Below are 20,800 nucleotides of genomic sequence, written 5' to 3'. Positions count from 1 at the left end.
GCGCTGTGCATATTTCAAACAGCGCTGTGGCTCCAAGTGCCCATGGAGCCATGGCCGGGGCTGGCAGCGCCGCTCAGATTTCTGAAATGGCTTCACCAGCTATCCATGTGTCTCCCTCCGGGCAAGCTAAGAGTCATGCGTAAGGCAGGAGAAAATAACAGATAGGAAACTGGGGCACACAGAGCCTCGCTCCGGGGCCAGCGCTGCCCCAGGACCCTTCGGAGCAGCCGCTGCTGACCTCGTCTGACACCGCTGCCAAACGCGCATTGTGCCGAAGAGGATGACAAACGTTGGGTGCTCCTCATCCCCCTCCGGCCTCCTTCTGCCGGGAGGGATCTGCTGTGGGGCCGGCCACTCTCCGGGATGGGCGGAAAGCACCGCGGGAGGCAGGGACCGGGAGAGCCCCGGCTGCGGGGCGGGCGCTCGGGGCAAGGCGCGGGGTGCGCCCGGGCTGCGCCCCCCGGGGATGCTCCGCGGGGAGCCCGGGCACCGGCAGCGCCCTCCCGGGGCCGGGACAGCGGGTGTCCACCGGGATGCACCGCCTCTTCGGGGGCCGGGCCGTGCTGTGCCGAGCCGTGCCGGGGAGGAGCCGCGTCCTGGGGGCGCGCAGAACCGCGGAGAGCTGCGGGGAGAGCCATGCGGGACTACGAGGAGGTGTCCGCCTTCCTGGGCGAGTGGGGCCGCTTCCAGCGCCTCGTTTTCTTCCTGCTCAGCGCCAGCATCGTCCCCAACGGCTTCAATGGGATGTCGGCCGTCTTCCTAGCCGGCACCCCCGCGCACCGCTGCGCCGTGCCCCGCGAAGCCAACCTGAGCGGCGAGTGGCTGAACGCCAGCATCCCGCTGGAGCTGCGCGGCGGCCGGGAGGAGCCGAGCCGCTGCCGCCGCTACCGCCTGGCCGCGCTCGCCAACTTCTCGGCGCTGGGGCTGCGGCCCGGCTCCGACGTGGAGCTGGGAGAGCTGGAGCAGGAGCCGTGCCTGGACGGCTGGGAGTACAGCCGGGACGTCTACCGCTCCACCATCGTCACCGAGGTGAGGGGACCCCGGTGGCATCTTTGGTGGCATCACCAAAGGGCAGGGGGTCGAGGGAGTGGGTCCGGGAGGAGGGGAGATGCTGCCGGGCTCGGGGGGACGGGGGGCGAACCGTGCAGCCCGTCCGGGTTATCAATGCGGAGCACCCAGTGGAGACTCCAGCCCGGTTTGTTTGCAGAGGGTTTACCCGTGGCGGGGAGGTGAGGGCTGAAAATAGACGGGTGGCAGCTGGCTGTGGGCTGCTGACCCTCCTGGCAGCCCCCCCGGTCGCTGGTTCCCAGCCCTGCTGTGGATGGGGCCATGGACACCACTGGGCACCCCCATCAGGGCCCTGTGGGGCTGGGCAGTGTGGTGCTGGTTGTGGGGTCCTCGCTGCCCCAGCACCCTGTGCCGGTGCTGCCAGCCCCAACGCTGCCTTTGGTGGCTGCCAGATCCACATTGGGTGACTTGGTGGAGGTGGGGGCTGCTTGGGGGGCTGCTGCTGGCTCCTGTGTGAGCCTGGCCCCGAGGCTGTGCCCAAGCTGCCAGTTTTAAGCCCCTACAACATCCACACAAGGCGTCGCAGGAGCATCAGCGGTGGCGGTCATGGAAGAACTTGTTTGGGGTTTGAGTGCACCAGCGGGGCCAGGCTGTCTGCACGTCTGGTGGCGAGCTGTGATAAAGGAGGAAAGCACCATCCCCTAAAGCTGTGGAGCTGCTCTCACTCCTCGGTGTTATGTGACAGGGTTAAAGGGATAACGGGCTCAACCCACGCCTTTGGCACTGGGGTTTGGCAGCGGGCAGGCCCCGTGGGCCGGGCAGCGTGCCCCAGGGCAGGCAGCGTCACCCGGGGTCACTCCAAGTGGCCTGGGAGGGGACAGGAGATCCCACGCAGCTCGAGGTCACTGCAGCCATGAGAGGGCTCTCAGGGAAACCTCAGGCTTGTGTTGGGTTCTGCACAGCTTTGGGGAGCTGGGTGCTGCCCCAATCAGGCTCGGTGGTGGAAGGATTCACCCCTCTGGTGCACCCGATGGATCACGCTTGGGGTGTGCAGCGTGGGCAAGGAGCGGGTGCCTGCCCCTTGTCTGCAGCCACGGTGACTCAGCAGGGATATCGCCACCAGGAACCGTCCTGCTGGCCGGGCACGGCTGTGGGGCTGTGCCAGGGGGCGTGGGGGCACGGACAGGGGTGGGCAGATGGGGGCTCAGCTGCACTGAGGCGTGCGGGAGAGGAAGGCGAGCAGGGAAAGGCTCGGGGAGGGGACGCCCCTCGCGTGCCCATGGACACGTGTAGCCCATGTGTGCATCTCCCCTGCCAGCAGCTGTGCTCAGTCCCCATCCCTCGGGAAGCTCCCCCGGTCCTGGCCGTGGGCGAACCGTGGCCACGTCCCAGCTGCAGGACACGTGCTGCGGGCAGGCACGTGCAGCAGAAAGGCAGTTCGGGGCAGCACAGTGGGGTTTGCCACGGGACCTGGAGCGCACCCGAGGGGAAATAACACGCCCAGATGGTGGAAACCAAGCGTCAGGTTCCCAGCTGTAGGCCAGATGGAAAAGGATACTTGTTTTGTTTAAAATGGCACGAACGTTGGGGAAAGATGCTGAATCCTGTTTTAAAGCAAGGAAAGCGGGCAGTGATGAAACCATGAGAAGAAGCAGTTGGGTTGAACTTGTGATGATAATTTTTGTGCCCAACGTTTTTCTCGGTATTAATGAAGACGAGCCAGGACATGCCATCAGGAAAGCTCGATGGAAAAAACCATCTTCAGATGAGGAGCAAAACCTGGTGGTTACGGGACTGGGCACTGGAGGTTGCATCTGAGTCATTCAGCTGCATCAAATCCTGTTACTGCTGCTTGAAAGGAGCAGGCTGGGAGGTGCCAGCCCAGCCCTGGAGTTATCCGGGGATGTGCTGAATTCCCTGGAGCGGAGGGTCCCCAGCTCAGTCATATGGTAGGTCTGAAAGTGGAGATGATGTCAGCAAAGTGCATGTGTCCAAAACACGGGGAAAAGGGACATAACGAGGTCAGGGAGCTGAGGGTGTCGGTCAGGTTGTCCCACATAAAAATGATGGTTTTTTGTCTGACCAGGTGGCCAGTGTGGCTGCTGCACCAGGTCAGCGCTGCCGGCACTTGCAGGGAGGCTCTGACCCAGAGCGGGGCTACTCCTTTCTGGCCATTCCCTCGTTTCCACCATCTGTGCTTTGAAACTAATTTAAGTGTTAACATATGTATTTTTTCTATGCTGTGGGTTTTTGCCTGGAACTTAACCTAATTCTGCTCTAATTCCAGAGAGCAGTGCTCAGATCTGGCTGTCACTAGAGGCTCGGGCACAGGCAGCGGTTTTGCTCTCTGGAGCAGGGCGCTTACACGCATTTAACGCCCCGGTGCTGGGCTCTCAGCTCCCTGAGAGGTGCTCTGGGCTGTCCTGCAGCATCACAGTGCTGCACGGTGCATGTCCCTGCTGCAGGAGCCCCACGAGTGCCCACGGCAGTGCTGCAGGCTGCTCCCTGCTCACCAGTGCTATTCCCAGGGGAGGCAGGGGGCTGGGGGTCAGCAGGGGTGAGCAGCTTCCCTGTACAAAGCTGGGTAGGAGCTGCTGTGATGTGAAGGCATCTGAAGGATTTGTCTCTCCCCCTGAGGCTTTTTCCCAGCGGTTGACCAACTGGTTGGGTCACAAAACTCATCGACCTGCAGCATCCCTGCTGGCCACGCCAGCAGAATTCACCCTTCTGGAAGCCAGGAGCTTGGGAACAGGGGGCTCGGGGATGTGATGGCCAAAAAGGGATCCAGCAGCTCTAATTCCTGCTGGTAAAAGGAACTCGCACGGACGCTTACGCGTACTTTGTTCTGCGTAGGCAGAGATATTAAAGAATTACTTATTTGCTGGTTAATGAATAATTCCTCCAGCAGAGAGTTTGGGCGCCGTGGCTGCAGGTAGCTCAGCCTCTGTGTGCTGGGCACGGGCTGGGATGAGCACTGTCCCTGAGGAGGAGCTGAAATGAGTTAAATGGCACTTTTTTTCCCTAGGAAGCTTGCAGGGACTGGGGTGGTGATGGGGCTGCAGATGCATGAGCCACAGGGGCAGGATGGGTCGTGTGTGAAGGAGGACGAGGTGAACTTCACCTATTTTCGTATAAGGGGCACTTTTTTGCTCAGCAGCTTCAGCTGTTCCTGGGGTCAGATGGATTTCATTGTGTTTGTGTGTTTTCTGGTCAGGTACAGCGAGTTCCTACAGACACAAAGCCCACCCCACCAGCCGGCTGCCGCACACCCTTACCACATCCTGCACATTTTAAGGGCTCCTCCTGGTATCTTTAATTTTTTTCTCTGCTTCCAGCCCGTGGGGCTGAGTGCGTGTCAGGAAGCCTCCTCGTTGCCCAGAGCAGCTCTTTGGTGTCCAAGCAGAGGCTGCGGACAGCATGGGTCGGGGTTTGACACTGCTGGGGACAACAGCCCGACCTCCCCTGCTGGTTGGAGTGAGCAGAAATCGGATTTTAATACCCTGAGTGATGTTCTGTACAGGCTGCGAGCTGTCTGCCACCTCGTTATTCACCGGCTTCTCCGAGGCTGAGCGTACAAAGCGCTACAAATCCGGACATGGCAATTTGGGAACCTGCCGCCCTGTTCCCTTTCCTCTCAGTTTCTCTAGGAACATCCAGGGCTTGATTCACACCTCCTCCTTTTTTTATTTTTATTTTTTAATCTCAATTTCTTCTGACAAGTGAAGCAGATCCTGTGTATGTTCTCCAAGTCCAGCATCCCTGGAAGCATCCGAGCCCCGCTGGCCCATGCCCTCCCTCCTATCTAATCAAATACAATTAAGATAAACAGAGATAACCACCTGGGCCTGGCCCACACCTACCCACCTGTTCCTCCCAGCAGGGACGAGATGGTTTCCATTTGAAATAAATCAGATTTAAGCAACTGAGGTGCATTTCAGCCCCATGCCACAGGACTCCTGCATTGCAGATGATGCGCTGGTGTTTTCAGGAGCGGGCACAGGCTGTGGTTTGAAATGCCAACCCGCTGGTTGTTTTGTTTCATTTTGGCAGGACAGGGAGTGCCATCAGACGGCGCTGGGATCTCTCTCCAAATCCCAACTCGCTCCTTTTGGCCGGGTGCCTCTGTGCTGGGGGCAGCCTCAGCCCACTGCTGCTGCTCAGCCCCTGCACCCCGCAGGCAGAGGCTGCGTCCCGGTGAAGGCGATGTCCCCGCTTCCTGATAGCAAGGCTAATTATTAAAATGATGCTGTACTAAATGATGCTGTACTTTGAGCTGAGCCTGATTAGCCTACCCTCATGGTACAATTATCTAAGCTGTGACCGACCTGTTTGAAGCGTGTCCAGCAGCACCCCAGTGGGTGTGCCCTGACCGGGGGATCGCTCCCCGGGACGTGAGCAAGCCCTGGCAGATGCATGCTCGGTTCTCCCTCGGGTGCACCGAGGCTCCTTGTGCTGATTTCATTTTTTTAAGCCTTGCGTGGGGTGACGGGAGGCGCCGGGTGGAAGTTTCCACGCTGGCTCCTGTCCCAAGCCTCCGGTCCCAGCCACGAGGACGAGCGGCGAGCACGGAGCTGCCCATGAGGATGCCAGAGGGAGGAGGGATTTAAGAGTAAATCTTTGTGGGATGGAGAAGAGATTTCACTCTGCACGCTTTTGCATACATTCTGTCAAACCCATAAACCAGAGAAATGCAGCAGGTTTTGCAGCAGGGAGGCCAGGCGAGCTGTTCCCAGGAGCACCCCAGCTTGGGGTGCAGGATGGGTGCAGGATGGGTGCGCATCAGCTGCAGGGACCTCACGGCCCCAGCCACTGGGAGGGATGGGGAGAGGACAGGGGGAATTCGGCCACAATATGGGGAAATCAGCGCCCTCCCGGGCAGTGCCACGCTATTCAGGGCAGATCTGATCGTGGGCCCTTCTCTTGCAGTGGAACCTGGTGTGTGAGGACGACTGGAAAGTGCCGCTGACGACGTCCCTGTTCTTCGTGGGTGTCCTCATCGGCTCCTTCATCTCGGGGCAGCTCTCAGACAGGTAACGCCACCGTCGCCAGCTTCACTCGGGAGCAGAGCAGGGCAAAACCCTGGGAACAGGCTTTTTCTTTAAAAATCCCAACCTTTACCCTCAACACACGTGGAACTGCTGCCATCTGTATGTGTCAGCCAACAGCTGGTCTCTGCACCGAGTGCATGTGGCAGCCTTGCAGTTTGATGAGCTGGTCCCAAGCTCGCTCCTTCGTCCACCCCTTCTGGTCGCTATAAAAACCTCGTTCGCTGTCACACATTAACTGGGGTTCTGTTGTTGGAGCTGTAAGGCAAAAGTTGTCCTTTGAGTGGGAGCTCCAACGTGTCTTGTTGGATGAGATGGTTCGCTGGAAACGAAATGTGCCCACGAGGAAAATAAAAGGATAACCTGTAAATGAATAGCAACGATGTGATGCCGTCTAACCACGTAGATGTAAAATGCCAAGAAAAATACAGCAGGCGTTTGACAATTATCTCGGCAGCAATCAAGTTTTCACCTTACAGGTGTCCAGTGCCAAGCACCCGTTCCTCCTGCGTGTCCCCATCCCTGCTGCAGCCCCGTGGCCATCCCTGCCCGGTGCTGCTGCGGTTGGAGAGGAACATCTCAGCAGGGGGGGGTCAAAACTCAACGTGAGACTTAATCCCAAAGCCATGAGTATTAAATTCCATGTGATCCAAATTTAATCTCCTGCCCCTGGTGCAAAAGTCGGGCCGCGTTACTGTTTGAGAGGAGACAGGATTATCCCTAAATCCCTCTGGTGCCCCTTGGGAACATCTGATAAAATGTGCGCACCCGAGCAGCTGGCGAGCCCGCAGGCCCTTCTAGTGTTAGCTGCTTGTGGAGCTTTTTGGAAAGGTTTTGTCAATAAGCGGGTGTGTTCTGAGCCCAAGTGGGGCGAAACCAGCTGATAGAGCTCGATAACACATCCAAACTGCAGTGGTGTTATGCTGTATAGATGCCAGCAGCCTGAGTGCCATCATTTCCTAACTTTGGTCTGCACGGCTTGTGATCTCAGAGTTTTTCTCACCTACATACTGTTGTCTGGGCTCCTGAGTTCCTGGCTAGTGACAACCTGAACTTTCTGCTCTTAATTTCCTTTATTAATTTATTTTCTGGGTCTTGGAAATTCTCTTTTTCAGTTCTTGTAGAAATAATACATAAAAGGCATAAAAATGTAACTGATCTTCAGCTAAGCTGTGTCATCTGCAGTTGGATATTTATGCTTTGTTTTTCATAGCCCTGCTCCACAAATGAATTCAGTAATCATCTCCTTTGTCCTTGGCACCAGGTTTGGCAGGAAGAGCATCCTCTTCTCCACCATGGCCGTGCAGACAGGCTTCAGCTTCCTGCAGATCTTCTCCAGCAGCTGGGAGATGTTCACGGTGCTCTTCCTCATAGTGGGGATGGGGCAGATCTCCAACTACGTGGTGGCCTTCATACTGGGTATGGATAAGCCTTTATTAGATTAAATGCTTGCTTAATGTACTGTGTTTTTTTTTTTCCTCTGAACTTGCAGCAGTTAATTAGAGACAGCTCTAAATCCTCACTGGTAAAATTCCTAATTTAGGCCAGCATGGTGTGTTTTTTTTTTTCTTGGATACTTTAAGGAATCTCTTCAAATAGTTAGAGCTTGTGCTTTTTGCAGGTTTAGAGAAAAAAAGTGCAGGAAATATCAACACAAACATTATTTCTGTGCTTTTTGGAGGAAAGGTTCAAGGGAGGCTGAGGGCTGTTATCAGCGGGAGCAGGGCTGAGCCAGCAGCGACTTTTGGGTTCCTCCCTGGCCACCCCCAGTTTGCTGAGGGCTCTGGGCAGCCAACACTTGGGTCAAAGCAGTTTCCATGCACAGCGTGAGGCCTCCTGTGTGAGCTTTTAACCCAGGGGTGTCAGAATTTATAGCAGGTGGTGTCACCTCTTTGGGGGACATCAGGCACGAGCTCACCCGGCGTTTCCCCAGGGAGCGCGGGGCGGTGCTGAGGGCACGGACACGGAGCTGCGTTTTTGGGGTGTTGCACTTGGCAGAGCTGGGGGGGCCCAGAGCACCCTGGCAGCACCCACTGCCAAGAGGTAGGGTGGCGTGCTCCCAACCGAGCACGTTTCATTGCATGGGTGCAGCCTGCTGGTACCTGGTGTGCCGTGGTGCTCCTTCTGCCATCCCGTGCTCTGCGGAACCGTTCCCAGCTCTCAGGAGGCTCAGTGGTTTTTTTTCCCACTCCGCCAGGAGCCTTGGGGCTCTTACCAAGGATGGGATTAAGCTAAAGCAATTTAGGAGTTAGCTCTCTAATTGCGGTTAGTCATCAGCTGTCTTCAGTGCAGAGAGAGGCATTTCTGCAGAGCTTCCCACCCTACAAGGTGCAGCTGAGAGCCCTGCACGCCCCTGCTGCTCCTCCAGCCCAGCCAGCAGCTCCCAAAAATCAGCACATCACAAGGGTGCTGGGTGGGGGAATGCACCCACAGGGGGAAGAGAGGCTCCTGTAGGAACCCCATCCCGTGGTGGGCTCCTGCTCTGGGGTTGCTCCCTGTGCCCTGGAGGTGCTGCCTGGTGCTGTCTGGTGTTGGTGGATGCTGTGTCTCCAGCTCGGGGGGAGCAGTGGCACCAGCACGTGTAAATCCCCGCTGTGCTGCAGCCCTGGCACTCCCCAGCACCAGCTGGGTTTGGGGTTTTTGTTTGTGCCAGTGCCTGGTTTCCCACGGGTTTCTCCTTTCGGTTCCCATCCCAGCTCTCGATATCCAAATGCTGGAAGCCCGCTGTCAGCCTGTGTCACCTCCCCGTGCACAGCTCAGTCCCTGCTACTGATTCCACATACAAACCAGCTTTTTCTGCCAGTTTTTCCTTAGTTGTAGTTGTTTTTTTTTTTTTCCGTGTTCAAGTCCTGAGACTGTAAAACAACAGAGAGATTTGCGAAGGCGTGCTGCTGGCAGCCCAGGGTTGCTATTGCCAAGAGAATAAGGGAAGAGGAGAGACAGAAGAGAAATAGAGATGAAAGATATTGTCTCATAATGCCTCATTGAAAGATATTGGCTCATAATGCCACAAATCCTACATCTTAACACACTGCTCAACAGGTATAAAACAAAGCTGCAAGGCTCAGACGTCTCCCCAGATGCCCCTAAGCAAGAGCCATCAGCAGAGGAAGACAGCAGTTTATTTTTTAACACACCCTTCCTGACCCTAAGAGTCCTTGTTTGCATCTTCTCGTGATTTTTTTCAGTTACCCCAAGCTTCTGAAATGGAAACTCTTGTAGCTATTAAATAGCTTTTTGGTTTGGTTGCTTGGTTTTTAAGTCTCTGGTATTTTTTTCCAATCGCTCTGCAATATTAAGGGTTTTAACCTTTAATTAAGGGGTTTTAAATCCCAATCTAGTGAAAGGGGGCAATGCCTATTTCTCCTCCAAGCACATCGGGAAGGCTCCTGGCAGTCTGTCAGCTGCTGGCCCAGGCCTGCCCTCACCTGTGTCGGGCAGCGCGTTAATCACAGCAAGCAGAAGCTGCTCCATCCCCGGGGAGCCCCCAACAATCCCAGGCATTTTTAGTTACTGGGCAGGTCTGAACGCTGAAAATCGGGAGGAACTCCCCCCATGCTAATAGCTCTGTAATGACCATCACCTTTTGGACCATTACTCCTTGGCAGTGTCAATTAAAGTGTTATATAAGATAAATTTTATCTCTTTACATTTAAACTCTTTTCTAACGTTGTTTAGCTTTATTTTATAAATGCAGTAAAGTATTTAGTCGTGACGGCGAAGGAAGAGTTAAAAATGCTAATCCAACCTCCCTTGTTTTAAACAGGCACAGAAATTCTTGGCAAATCAGTTCGTATTATATTCTCTACGTTAGGAGTTTGCATATTTTTTGCAATTGGCTACATGTTGCTGCCACTGTTTGCTTACTTCATCAGAGACTGGCGGATGCTGCTGCTGGCGCTCACCGTCCCGGGGCTGTTCTGCGTCCCGCTCTGGTGGTGAGTGCAACGCGCCCGATGCTCTCCCCTTGTGCCCAATTCTCTCCAGGGCCCAGTGTTTTATTTTGCTTTGTGTTTTGTTTTTGTTTTGCCTGTGTTCAGCCCAGCTACCTGCCCACTGATCCTCCCTGGTGCTCACCATGTGCCTGGGGGCACTTGTGCCACCAGCTCTCTGGAGCAGCTGGGGAACTTTGGCCCCTAATTCTGGACACTGTTAACCACCTGGTAGCTGTGGTAGTGCTGGATGATTCAGTCTAACCTTTCTTCCCTGCTTTTTTCTTTAAGCCATATTTAATGAGGATTCAGCTGCCGATGGGTACTAAAAGCTGAGTGGAAGGCTGGCAGGTGACAGCGCTAAATGTCACCAGGCAGAGGTGTGCGCTCCCAGGCTTTGCTTTGGCTGCCAAAGCGAGTGTGTCTGCAGCCCTGCTGGCACTGAAAGGCAAGAAGAGAGCTCACACTGAAACCCAGCAGTGGTGGGGACCTCGTGAGGGCCCCACAGGTCCCTCATAAATGCTCAGCTCCTCTGAGCCATCCCTTGCTCTTGTCTCAGTGGCTGAGCCCATGTTTTCTTTCCTCTCCCTGCTGCGCCCATCCACCTCAGTGTAGGTGCACCCTCACTTGCCCATGGGTGCTCTGCCCCGAGAGGCTGAAAAAACAGATTAGGAAAAGTTAGTGCTGTTCTCAGCCTGACAGGCACCATGAAATTATTGCTGGCTAACGGGAGCGAGGAAGCATTTGTTAAGGTCACAGGATTAAGTTAAGGAAAGGTGAGATTTTCTGTCCCGTGGTCAGTGTTAATTCACTCAACGCATGTGTGGAAGTGATTAGAAAATGCCATCAGCTCTGCATGGGGACAGTGCCTCTGTCCTGAGCCTAGGAGAGTTGTAGTAAAATCGTGAGGTTTGTGTATAGATTCCTGTGACACAGAGCCTTTAAATATATCCTCTGTGCATTTAAAGCATTTCCACGCTGCGTGCAGTTCCCTAAGAATAATTTTGCTTAACGATGGTTAAGCTACCCCCATATTTTCTGTCTGTCCAGTAACATCAGTCTTTAAAAAAGAAAAAAAAAAAAAGCAGGCCCCCTAGGAGAAGGGCCCAAGCATCTCCTTCAGCTTGAGCTCTCCCACTGGTCCCAGTGGGACACGTTCAGGAATTACATTGCCTGCATGCTTCTGCGCTGACCGTGTTCAACCACGAGTAATTTGCGAGATGAGAGCGCAGTTCAAAAAAAAACTGTGCATGTGGCTTTAATAATGCTTCACTTTTGTGAAAACGTTGAGTCATTTATTCTGAAACTTATTGCAGGATCATTCCTGAATCCCCTCGGTGGCTGATCTCCCAGGGAAGATATAAAGAGGCAGAAGCTATTATCCGCAAGGCTGCAAAAATAAATGGCATTCCAGCCCCGGCTGTGATTTTCGACACCGCGGAGGTATGTTTCACGTGCCCTGTCACTTTACCTCGTCAGCAGCTTTCCCCTTTGGCCAGTTGACTTGTTGTGAAATGCCAGGGCAGGAATGGCTTCCAGCAGCAGCTCACAGGGGCTGGCGCTGGCTGTTGGCGTGAGGTAAGTGTTGGGTTAGCAAAGTCGAGACGAGAAGCCAGAGGGCTTACTTATTTGTTTGCTTTTTACAGTAAAGCTCTGTTCCGCAGCAGTGGTTGGTTGTGGTTTTCAGAGCAAGGGTGACCCAGCTTGCTTCACCCTTCGGGCACGGAGGAGAGCCGAGGAGGACGCGTTCAGCCCCGTCCCAGCGCGGTGTCAGCGGTTTGCACTTTAACAGGGGCTCTTCACGGGGGCTGCACGGGGGCACCAAGTCCAGGTCCACGTGTGCCGGGGCCCCACGGTGACCCGCAGGATGCTCCAGTCACACAGAGCACCGAATGCCTCAAGTGCCCTTGAAACATGACTGGAGAGAAGGCCTCGGATCAGCTGAAATTCTTCTGCAGGCTGATTTTTTTCTTGCATTTCGTATTTATTGGTTAAGAGGAGGAAGCCTGGCACCGAGCAGGCTCACGGCCGCGGCAGCACGGATGGGTTTTGTGCTCGCCTCCCCCCCGGCAGCTCATCCTCCCCCAGAGCTCCTGCTGAAGAGGCACGGGCACGGCTCCTGCGCAGAGAAATCCGCAACGCCGTGGGTCTGTGTGTCAGACCCGACCTTCCTGCATCTTACCAGCACCTGCGTTTTCTGTCTGCTGACACAGAAGAGAGCAAAGCACCGCGCACCCCTTTGGGGTATCTGCAGGAGGGAAATGCTGCGCCCTTGCTGGCAGCATCGGCTCATCGAGCGTCCTGCTCAAACTTTGGCTGGGCTGAAGATCTCCTCTCCAAGCATCTGCTGTGCTGTAAATTCTCGCACACGTTCCAGCTATGGGAACTCTGGAAGCACTCTCCTTCACAGCCAGAGCTCAGTTGTCCTTCATTTTGGACCTGACTCTTTCAGGCCCCAGGGGGTGGGTCTGCTGTCAACCACTCGTGTGTTTTTGAGACCAGGCAGCAAAAGCGGGCGATAACTTGCATTAATCTCACCCCATTTACGAAAGTTGAACAAAGAGAGCTGAGTGCAGCGCACGGAAAAATGCCTCCGGTCATGAGGCTGCTCCTGGAAGGACTGTGTCAGATCCTTAAGGAAGTGCTCGTGCATCTCTCTTGTCAGTAATGCTCCTTGTTCAGTAGTCAGCACGGTGCCGAGGTCCCGGTGCTCCCGTTTAACAAACCCTGGAAGGTGCCGCGGAGCACAGCTGGGTGCAGAGACGAGCGCTACCTGAGGACTGCACCCCGCTGCAGAGCTTGGGCTGCCTGGTGGGGCCCTGGGATAGCCGTAACCTCGTAACTGCCCCGACGTGTGGGTGTGCAAAAGGTTGTTGTGCTCTGAGGTGTGGGAATTTTTTTGGTTTTGTCTTCCTTTTTCCTTCAGATGCAGGATTCGAAGCCTCAGCAGCAGCAGAAGGCTATCCTTCTGGACCTATTTCGAACCCGAAACATTGCAACTATTACTATTATGTCATTACTTTTGTGGTAAGGAAATGTGTATTCCTAAAGTACCCAGGCAATAGAACGATTTCTGATTTGAGGGCACATGCCACAGGTTTAGATGAGTTTCAGCCTCGGAGCCTACCCACACGTGGTCCTTGGCTGGTTCGTGCCCCTCAGCGGCCCCCGCACCCTCACTGCATTAATACGTACAGGTGTGGGGATGGTAGCCTCAATTCAGATGGGAAATAATTAAGAAAATACATGTAGCAACGTGTGATTTATTTTTTTTTTTGCTTTTGTTTTAAGAAGCTCCCATCTCCATAATCTCTCTTTGAAGAGAAATGTCTCAAAGCAGAGGCAGAACCAGAGCCAGACCCATGGCCAGCATTTTCGTTGTGTTTCTGTGCAGTGCCTCTCTCATTGGGATCCTGGTCCCTGCCTGGGCAACCACAAGGAATGACGACCAAATAGTGCCATGTAGCCCAACTGCGGCCCTTTTCTGTACATATTTCCCCCAGCAGAAAGGAACTGGCTGGCACGCCTGGCGTGCCCTAGCAAGGCACTCTTGAGGTTTGAATCCTGGAGGTCCAGCTCTGTTGAGAAGAGTCCAGTGAGACGTAACCAAAGTGCCGAGGGTGGGAGAGCCTGTCCCTGGAGTTTGCTGCGAGTAGGAACGTAGCTGGCGTGGGAAGCTTCCCAGACTTGTTTCGAGGTGCCCGTTGCAGTGAAAAGCCTTTGTGACTGACTTCCACAAAGCCTAGTGCTTGGTTCAGGATATGGAGGAAGGAGAGAAATCAGAGGGCTCCGCACGCTGCTGTGGATATGAGCACTGCAAGGGATGGCAGAATTAGAAAGTTGGGGTTGCCACTGAGGTTTTTAAGCCACGATGTCCATGGCAATGTTTTGCAGCGTCCCAGTTTTGTAACAACCTCTGAGGCAGCATCGGAGGTGTTCAGAGAATGGTGTTTCTGGAATAATTTGTTCTTCTTGCTTTTCTCAGGTTTTTCACGTCAGTTGGTTACTTTGGCCTCTCCCTTAACACTCCAAACCTGCATGGCAATGTCTACATCAACTGCTTCCTCCTGGCGGTTGTTGAAGTCCCATCCTACGTGATCGCCTGGCTTCTCCTCCGCTACCTGCCTCGGCGCTACTCAATAGCTGGCACCTTGTTTTTAGGGGGTGGCGTCGTCCTCTTCATCCAGCTTGTTCCTACAGGTACAAGATCTGATACAACACGTAACTAAATGCAACGTTATGATATTTTATGCTGCTGTCTAATGGGTCTGTGGAATTACTGAAAGCTGCGATCAAATTTGGAATCTGAGGTCAAATTTATGCTGATCACTCATGGCTGTGATTTTTCTTTTCTTTTATATATATAATATATATGCATATGCTGAGTCACACATGGCTCTTGCTTATTGTGTCAGATTACTGAGCTTTTTATAGTCCAGGGGAACCAGCTTGTAAAGTGAGAGCCAGAAGTGCACCGTGATTTATCTGGTTATGTGTAAAGGCCAAAAACAGCCTGCAAGCCTCCCCGAACTCACTGTGTGCAAATCTTCATAGAATTTTGCAAAACCAGGGTGGATTTAAGATCGTGCTTTGTTACTGTGTAATCCAGAATTTTGTTCTGTTTCAAGAACATCCTTTTACTGAGTGAAATATAAAATCTGAAAAGTAAAAAACCTGCTTGTGCCTTCTACAGCGTGCTCAGCAAGAAGACCACAGCCAAGCGATCTGGGGATGGGGCTAATATGCTGTAGAAATAAAAACAAAAGAAAAGCAACACAACTTCTAGATGAAGGAAAAAAAAAAAAAACAGAGATGGGGCTCTGAAAAGTTAAAGAAATACAAGTAATAAGCAAAGAGTCTTGTTTATTTATCTTGGTTTAATGTTTTCTCCTCCAGATTACAGTGCCCTGTCTGTTGGCCTGGTGATGCTCGGAAAATTTGGCATCACCTCTGCGTTTTCAATGCTTTATGTCTACAATGTGGAGCTCTACCCAACGCTGGTCAGAAACATGGCAGTCGGAGCTACCTCCACGGCTTCCAGGCTGGGCAGCATCATTGCTCCTTACTTCGTTTACCTGGGTGAGCCATCGTGCATTTCTTGCTTTGAGCTACCCAACTGCCCAGAAAAGTTATTTTCTGAGCTTCTGAGGCGCAGGTTCAGCTGTTAGCCCCTTTGTTTGTTGTCTTTTAAGTCCCTTCTCTCCCTTTGGGTTTCACGTTGTACACTATAGAAGTGAAGCAGAGCCCTTTGGGTTTCACAAAAGAAAAAGACATTGTTCGTGTCTTGTAAGCAGGTCTGTAAGCAGAAGTATTAATTACCTCTAGGCTTTTTTTTTTTTGGTTTTGGGCACTCGTTACCATCTGAGTGCTGCACAAATACGGAATGACTGTGATGTTCCTTAGGGTCTTCAGTCTCTCTTGCAGCACAGGTAGCAGGAATGGGTAGATGTAGACAGGATGAAGTTTTTATTGTTTTTGTTTTCTCTTGGGTTTCCATAGGCTCAGTCTTTAAAAAATCTTGTTCCAGTTATCAGAACAGTTTCTGATTGCTTTCAGAATAAACTTGTGAGCTGCTGATGTCTGCTATGGCTAACTTAGGACTTGCAGTTCATCCAGTTTATGACCACAGAAGGAGATCAAATCACAAACTCTGGCTATATATGTGAAATACCCAAGGGTCTTCATTTTACTCTTAATTTATTCCACACATTCTAAAGCATGCTGCTGTATCCCAAGTGAAAAATAGAGCTGTCAAGTTCAGTTTGGTACTTTCTCCACCTTAAGTACTTTAATTCCTAGCTAATCCCTTCACTGAAAGACCTTTTAATTTCTGTGCTATTGTGATCTGAAAGTCTTACATCCTGCCTGAGCATGTGTGCACTGGCTGCAGGCTGCTGGTAGGGGCCGCTGCTTTGTCGTCCAAAACCAGAAACTGAACAGACCAAGATCAGAGCCTCTTGTGTCACTGCAGGCTGATGCCTTCTCCACTTCCAGAAAGGAGGGTACTTAACAATCACACACACACACACATTTAATGGTCCATTAGTCTGCAATTGGCCTGTCCAGCTGCCATTAGTCAGTTCCCACCCTTTGCAGGGCACCAGCGGGATGCTCAGTCCCGGACAGCTGAGTGCTCAGTTGCTTATGAGCACTTTCATCTCTCACATTGAATTATTTCACTGAGGATTTGGTTCCAGATGGCAACCCAGTACTGAAGACTTGCTTCTTTCAGCAGTGATCCCAGCAGAGCTGCTACCTTGCAAAGATGTTGGCTATCCCAGTTGAAAATGTACAAAAAGCGATTGGCTGCTACAGAAACGTGGGTGTAGCATGGGATGGCGATAGGTGGTGATCACCACTGAGCATACATTATAGTTTTAAATCAAAAAGTCTCCATCTTTGCTGGCAGATACTGTATGTAACGCAGTTTGGATTCACCTTTGACATTTTATAAATATTTCAGCTAATTATTCCAAATTAATTCTGCATTGCAATGATGTCTGGAATATAAACCAATGTTGTTACGTCCTGTGCTCTGCCAGGTGCCTACGACAGAGTCCTACCGTACATCCTCATGGGAAGCCTGACCGTGCTGATAGGGATCCTTACCCTGTTCCTCCCAGAGAGCTACGGAAATTCTCTGCCTGAGAGCTTTGAGCAAATGCTGAAGGTGAAATGGTAAGTCGGCTTTCATTTATCCCACACTTCACAGGAATTGGGGGCTTCTTTGTACATAGTCCCTTTTCACAATCAGCAAACATTTCATCAGCTCCATTGCAAAACATCAAAACATTCAAAGCGCCCTTTAGATTTGTTGTTAATTTTACAGACTTTGACACTGTACAGTTTCCCCAGAGTCTCTGAACCTGAGGGCTGACGTGCTTGGTTTGCACGGACACGTGCAAACCAAGGCTGACCTTCACGTTGCTTTGGGGCTGCTGCTTCATGCCTCCCAATGCTTTCCATCCTTTTACATCAAGCGTTTTTTGTTGAATTTTTTTTTCCCTTTCAGGAGTAAGTTACTTAGCAACACGGATATAAGTCCCTCTCCTTAACTCTGCATTTAAATTAGCCATTTAGTAGGACAATTTACAAAACACTTTTCTCTTTCAGTATAAATTTGTTAGGTGCTACTCTAAATCAAGCACAGGCTTTTGATATTCCAGCTTCTTTTCCTTGGGAGGTTAGAGACACACCAGGACAGCTCTTTCTCCTGGTTGTTTGTTTGGCTGGTTTAGCTGTAAACAACAACAGTTCTCCTGCCCCACCAGATTCTATTTAGGGTACTCTGAGCAAATATGCCCCCTGAAATCTGTGTCATCCATTATAGTGCAAGTGCAGCGGAGACAGAGTTTGCTAGCTGCTGTTGTGGGCAGGAAAACTCATGTAGAGGGAAACTGAATTAGCTGAAATGCAAATGCATAAATACTGCCCGCCTTAGTGAGAGTGTGTATTGTGAATGGAATTTGCCCGTAACCAAAAAAATAAAAATAAAAATAATCTTGAATTGCCTGTATCTAATCTGGGGTCAGTAATGGAGCTGTCATTATGCTTTCAGAATAAGAAGAATTCTCAGGCCAGGTTCCTTGATAAGGGCACGCTGCTATTTATGACAATTAGGGACTTCTCAAATATCTGACCCATAGCTTTTTAGCTCTGCAGTTGATGAATTGTAGCTGGAAGTCCTGGAGACCAACCACATTCACTTTGGAGACTGCCTGTATAAACAGAAGGAAGTAACTGAATTACAGTCACTGAATTAAATTCAAGTTCTAAATGTTGTCTGCTGCATTGCTTCTTCCATGCAGAAGGGCATACTTCAGCGAGGAAACATTGTTTTTTTCCAATGTTTATATAAATACCATAACCTGGTTATTTTAGCAGTGCTGATTAGGAGGGGTAAGTGTCTGTAAAATGTTCTCCAGCTTCTCAGTCTCGCACTTGCTTTCAGTTTCAGAAATGGGCAACAAACCACTGGAGCTAGGAATTCCAAGAAGAATCCTAAAATTTTGGTAACACCAATGTGAAGATGGATGCATGCTCTCATCAGGGCTGAAAGAACAAGGTGCAAAACCCGCCAGTCAGTGCTGCCACACCATAGTTATTATCCCCTGTGCTGCTGTAGCTAAATACCCAGTTTACTGAACAGATGCTGTCTGCTCCATAGGACTCTTAGTCTGTGATTGTGTCCTGATTCCCGGAGTGTGCCAGCAGGTCCAGTCCCTGCTGAAAAACAGAGGTCTGCGTGTACTACACGTGACTCGAGCAGCAGGAATACAGCTATGACTCTACTCGGTCATGGACTCAATGAAAGCTGCTAAAAGGAAAAAAAGAAGGTAGCAAATGTAATGCTGGTGGTTTCTCTTGCTGTGTGCGCTGACTGGATGAAGGGGAGCTGGGTGTCCGTCACCGAACATCTCAGCACACGTATCTAAAGGAAAGACCCCAGCCTCGTTTGAAACCTGTAACCAAAGCCTGATCGTCTCGGTGGAATCCGAGTTTAGCTGTAGCAAAGCACATGTAGACATCACTGAAATAACATTTTTGTTTAAAAAACATAATATAAATAACATTAGTGTTTTCAAAACAGTAACATTTTTTAAACAAGACAGAGTAGCTTTTGATGTGTGTTTCCCATTTTTGATCCACTTGTCCCTGTAAAAGTTGGTTTTTTTTTTTGTAAAGCCTAAGCCTGCTGAAATCACTGGGCTTCATGAATGTTCTGTGTAAGGACCCCAGCTTGCTGACCTACTTCTGATGGGCCGTGCCCACTTTCAAATGAAACACAGACTTCAGCAAGTAAATGATCCAATTCAAATATGCTCTGCAGTGTTAGCTTTGGGGGTTTTCATGGTATATTGACACAAGCAGCTTTTTGAATCTTTTTGTCTTTTTTTCAAAGCATTTCAGTTCTCCTTTGAATACACACTACATTGTGCTTTACCTTCAGAGAAAGCTCATCTCAGTTTTTAAAGCCTCTGCAAAAGCCTTTGTACGATTTACAAATTTAGAGGGGATTGATGCTTACAAAAATCTGATGTTCTGCACAGGAGTTGTTTACCTGCAGCTAGCAAGAACTCAGAAGAGCTGATTTGGGACCACAGATATATTTTTTTCAAAACAAAGAATGCCAACAAAGCCAGTATTTTATTTTTCAAATCCTACACGTTATAAATGCATTTTTTTAAAGTACAGCAAAGCTAGGTAAGATGAAAAGTCACATGTAGTAGAGCTCAGATTTGTGCTACTACTGTTTTATGAACACTACACAGTTTGCAATAGGTCTTTTTTATTGGTTGTGCATGGATATGTTGGCCACATAAAGTCTGTCAGCCTAGCCAGACTACCTAGAACAGGTAGGCTGATTTTTATCATTTAGAAATAACTACCAGCCATGATTCACATTCTGTAAGGGCCAAGAAAAGCAGTATCTCATCTCTTAATGTGAGAATTCATGGCAATTTGTCTTGTGCTGGCATTTGGCACAGAAGTGAGGACCTCCCTGTAAGTTCGAGCACATATATAAAGCTTTGTAACATTTAAATGCAAGGAACGTGTGCAATCATTTCAAGCTGCTCTTTGGGATGTGGGAATTCTACTGCCTTTAATATTAATGTTCTGAAGTCATGTTTTTGCCACGAATGTAATGTGGCATAAGGCTAATGACCCCAGATGTTCTCATCCCTTCTCAAACTGGAATTTCTCTAATAACAACAGTATTTAATCTTGTCTTATTACAAAGTTAATCTCTAGAATAGCTGTTTAGACATAACTAGATTTCTGAACAAAACCTTTATATCAGCTTTGAGGACTTAGTTAAATATAGGTGGCTGTGTTTTTATGAAGATTTTTATATTAAGTTCATACTTATTTTATGTGATTGTAAGCCTAGGTATTTCTAAAGGTAAATATTTTTATATTCTTAAACTTCGTAGTATCTTAAAACCTAATTTTAATTTTTTAAATAAGAAAAAGGATTGTGATTTTTTGAAATACCTTGTTTTAATCAGTTTTATTTTTCCTGTTTATACCATTCATCCAAAGCTAGTGTCACAGTTTAGTATTGGCAGATTAAAAAAAAAATAATAATCCTATGTGAGTGGAATGTACCTCTGACAAGAATGTGATGTTGTTATAAGGACTTAATGTGTCAGAGCACAGTCAAAACAAGAAAAGGAGATTGCTTCAGCTGACGTAGTTACTGAATTTTTAATTGTACAGCTGAAGAAAACAGCATTGGTTTAGTAGCTGTTGGCAGGAAATAAATGTGTTGCTGGTGAGCAATTTAAGACTTTCACTGCAATCTTCAGCGAGTTTTCTCTGTCAGACACTCGGTGGGGCTCATGATGAGACCTGCATGCTCACGTGCAGTTGGCAGATGTATGTACAGCTCTGACTCGGAGATGGGAGGGAAGCACGACTGGATCTCTCCCACTGATTGCACTGTGCCTCAGCTCTCTCCTCTGTCACATTTACCTGGTTCTGTCTGTGTAACCTCTTATCTTCAGTAAGATCTGACGTGGGCTTATTGGATCTGTTAAAGCATGTGTACAAATGTAGTAGTTGTTGCTTGGTAACTGCTGTCTTTATTGTAATAAAAATGTGCACTGGCATTGTGTAACCTACTTTCTCTGTGGTTTGTCATGGAAGAATAAAGTCTTCTAAATGTAACACTTGCAGAGCTGTTTAAAGAAGTAATTTATAATGTATTTAGCATGGATAAGGTATGAAAACAAAGCCCATAAATAAGCTCTTCCCCAGAAGATGTTAGTTTCTCATTACACGCATTCAAGAATGCCATACGTGGTATTCCTT

General features: G+C 50.2%; 1 protein-coding gene across 1 annotated transcript; it reads left to right on the top strand.

Annotated features, from left to right (window-relative positions):
• Nucleotides 1–394: 394 nt before the first annotated feature.
• LOC101799219 (solute carrier family 22 member 4) lies at nt 395–20,662 on the top strand. Its single transcript, XM_027468658.3, has 10 exons — nt 395–1,029; nt 5,935–6,038; nt 7,318–7,472; nt 9,820–9,991; nt 11,302–11,428; nt 12,912–13,012; nt 13,971–14,185; nt 14,882–15,064; nt 16,528–16,663; nt 17,937–20,662. The coding sequence occupies exons 1-10, from the start codon at nt 637–639 to the stop codon at nt 18,010–18,012; spliced, it is 1,662 nt and encodes a 553-aa protein (XP_027324459.2). The 5' UTR covers nt 395–636; the 3' UTR covers nt 18,013–20,662.
• The last annotated feature ends 138 nt before the right edge of the window (nt 20,663–20,800 follow it).

The sequence above is a fragment of the Anas platyrhynchos genome, chromosome 14 (genome assembly GCF_047663525.1).
Source record: "Anas platyrhynchos isolate ZD024472 breed Pekin duck chromosome 14, IASCAAS_PekinDuck_T2T, whole genome shotgun sequence".
Taxonomy (NCBI): Eukaryota; Metazoa; Chordata; class Aves; order Anseriformes; family Anatidae; genus Anas; species Anas platyrhynchos.
The sequence above is the reverse complement of the archived record's forward strand: the minus strand, read 5'-3'. Positions and strand labels throughout refer to the sequence as shown.

Coding starts and splice junctions, on each gene's coding strand:
- LOC101799219 (XM_027468658.3), top strand. CDS start 637: ATGCGGGACTACGAGGAGGTGTCCGCCTTCCTGGGCGAGTGGGGCCGC. Junction 14,186..14,881: donor CATCCAGCTTGTTCCTACAG/GTACAAGATCTG, acceptor TTTCTCCTCCAG/ATTACAGTGCCCTGTCTGTT. Junction 15,065..16,527: donor TCCTTACTTCGTTTACCTGG/GTGAGCCATCGT, acceptor GTGCTCTGCCAG/GTGCCTACGACAGAGTCCTA.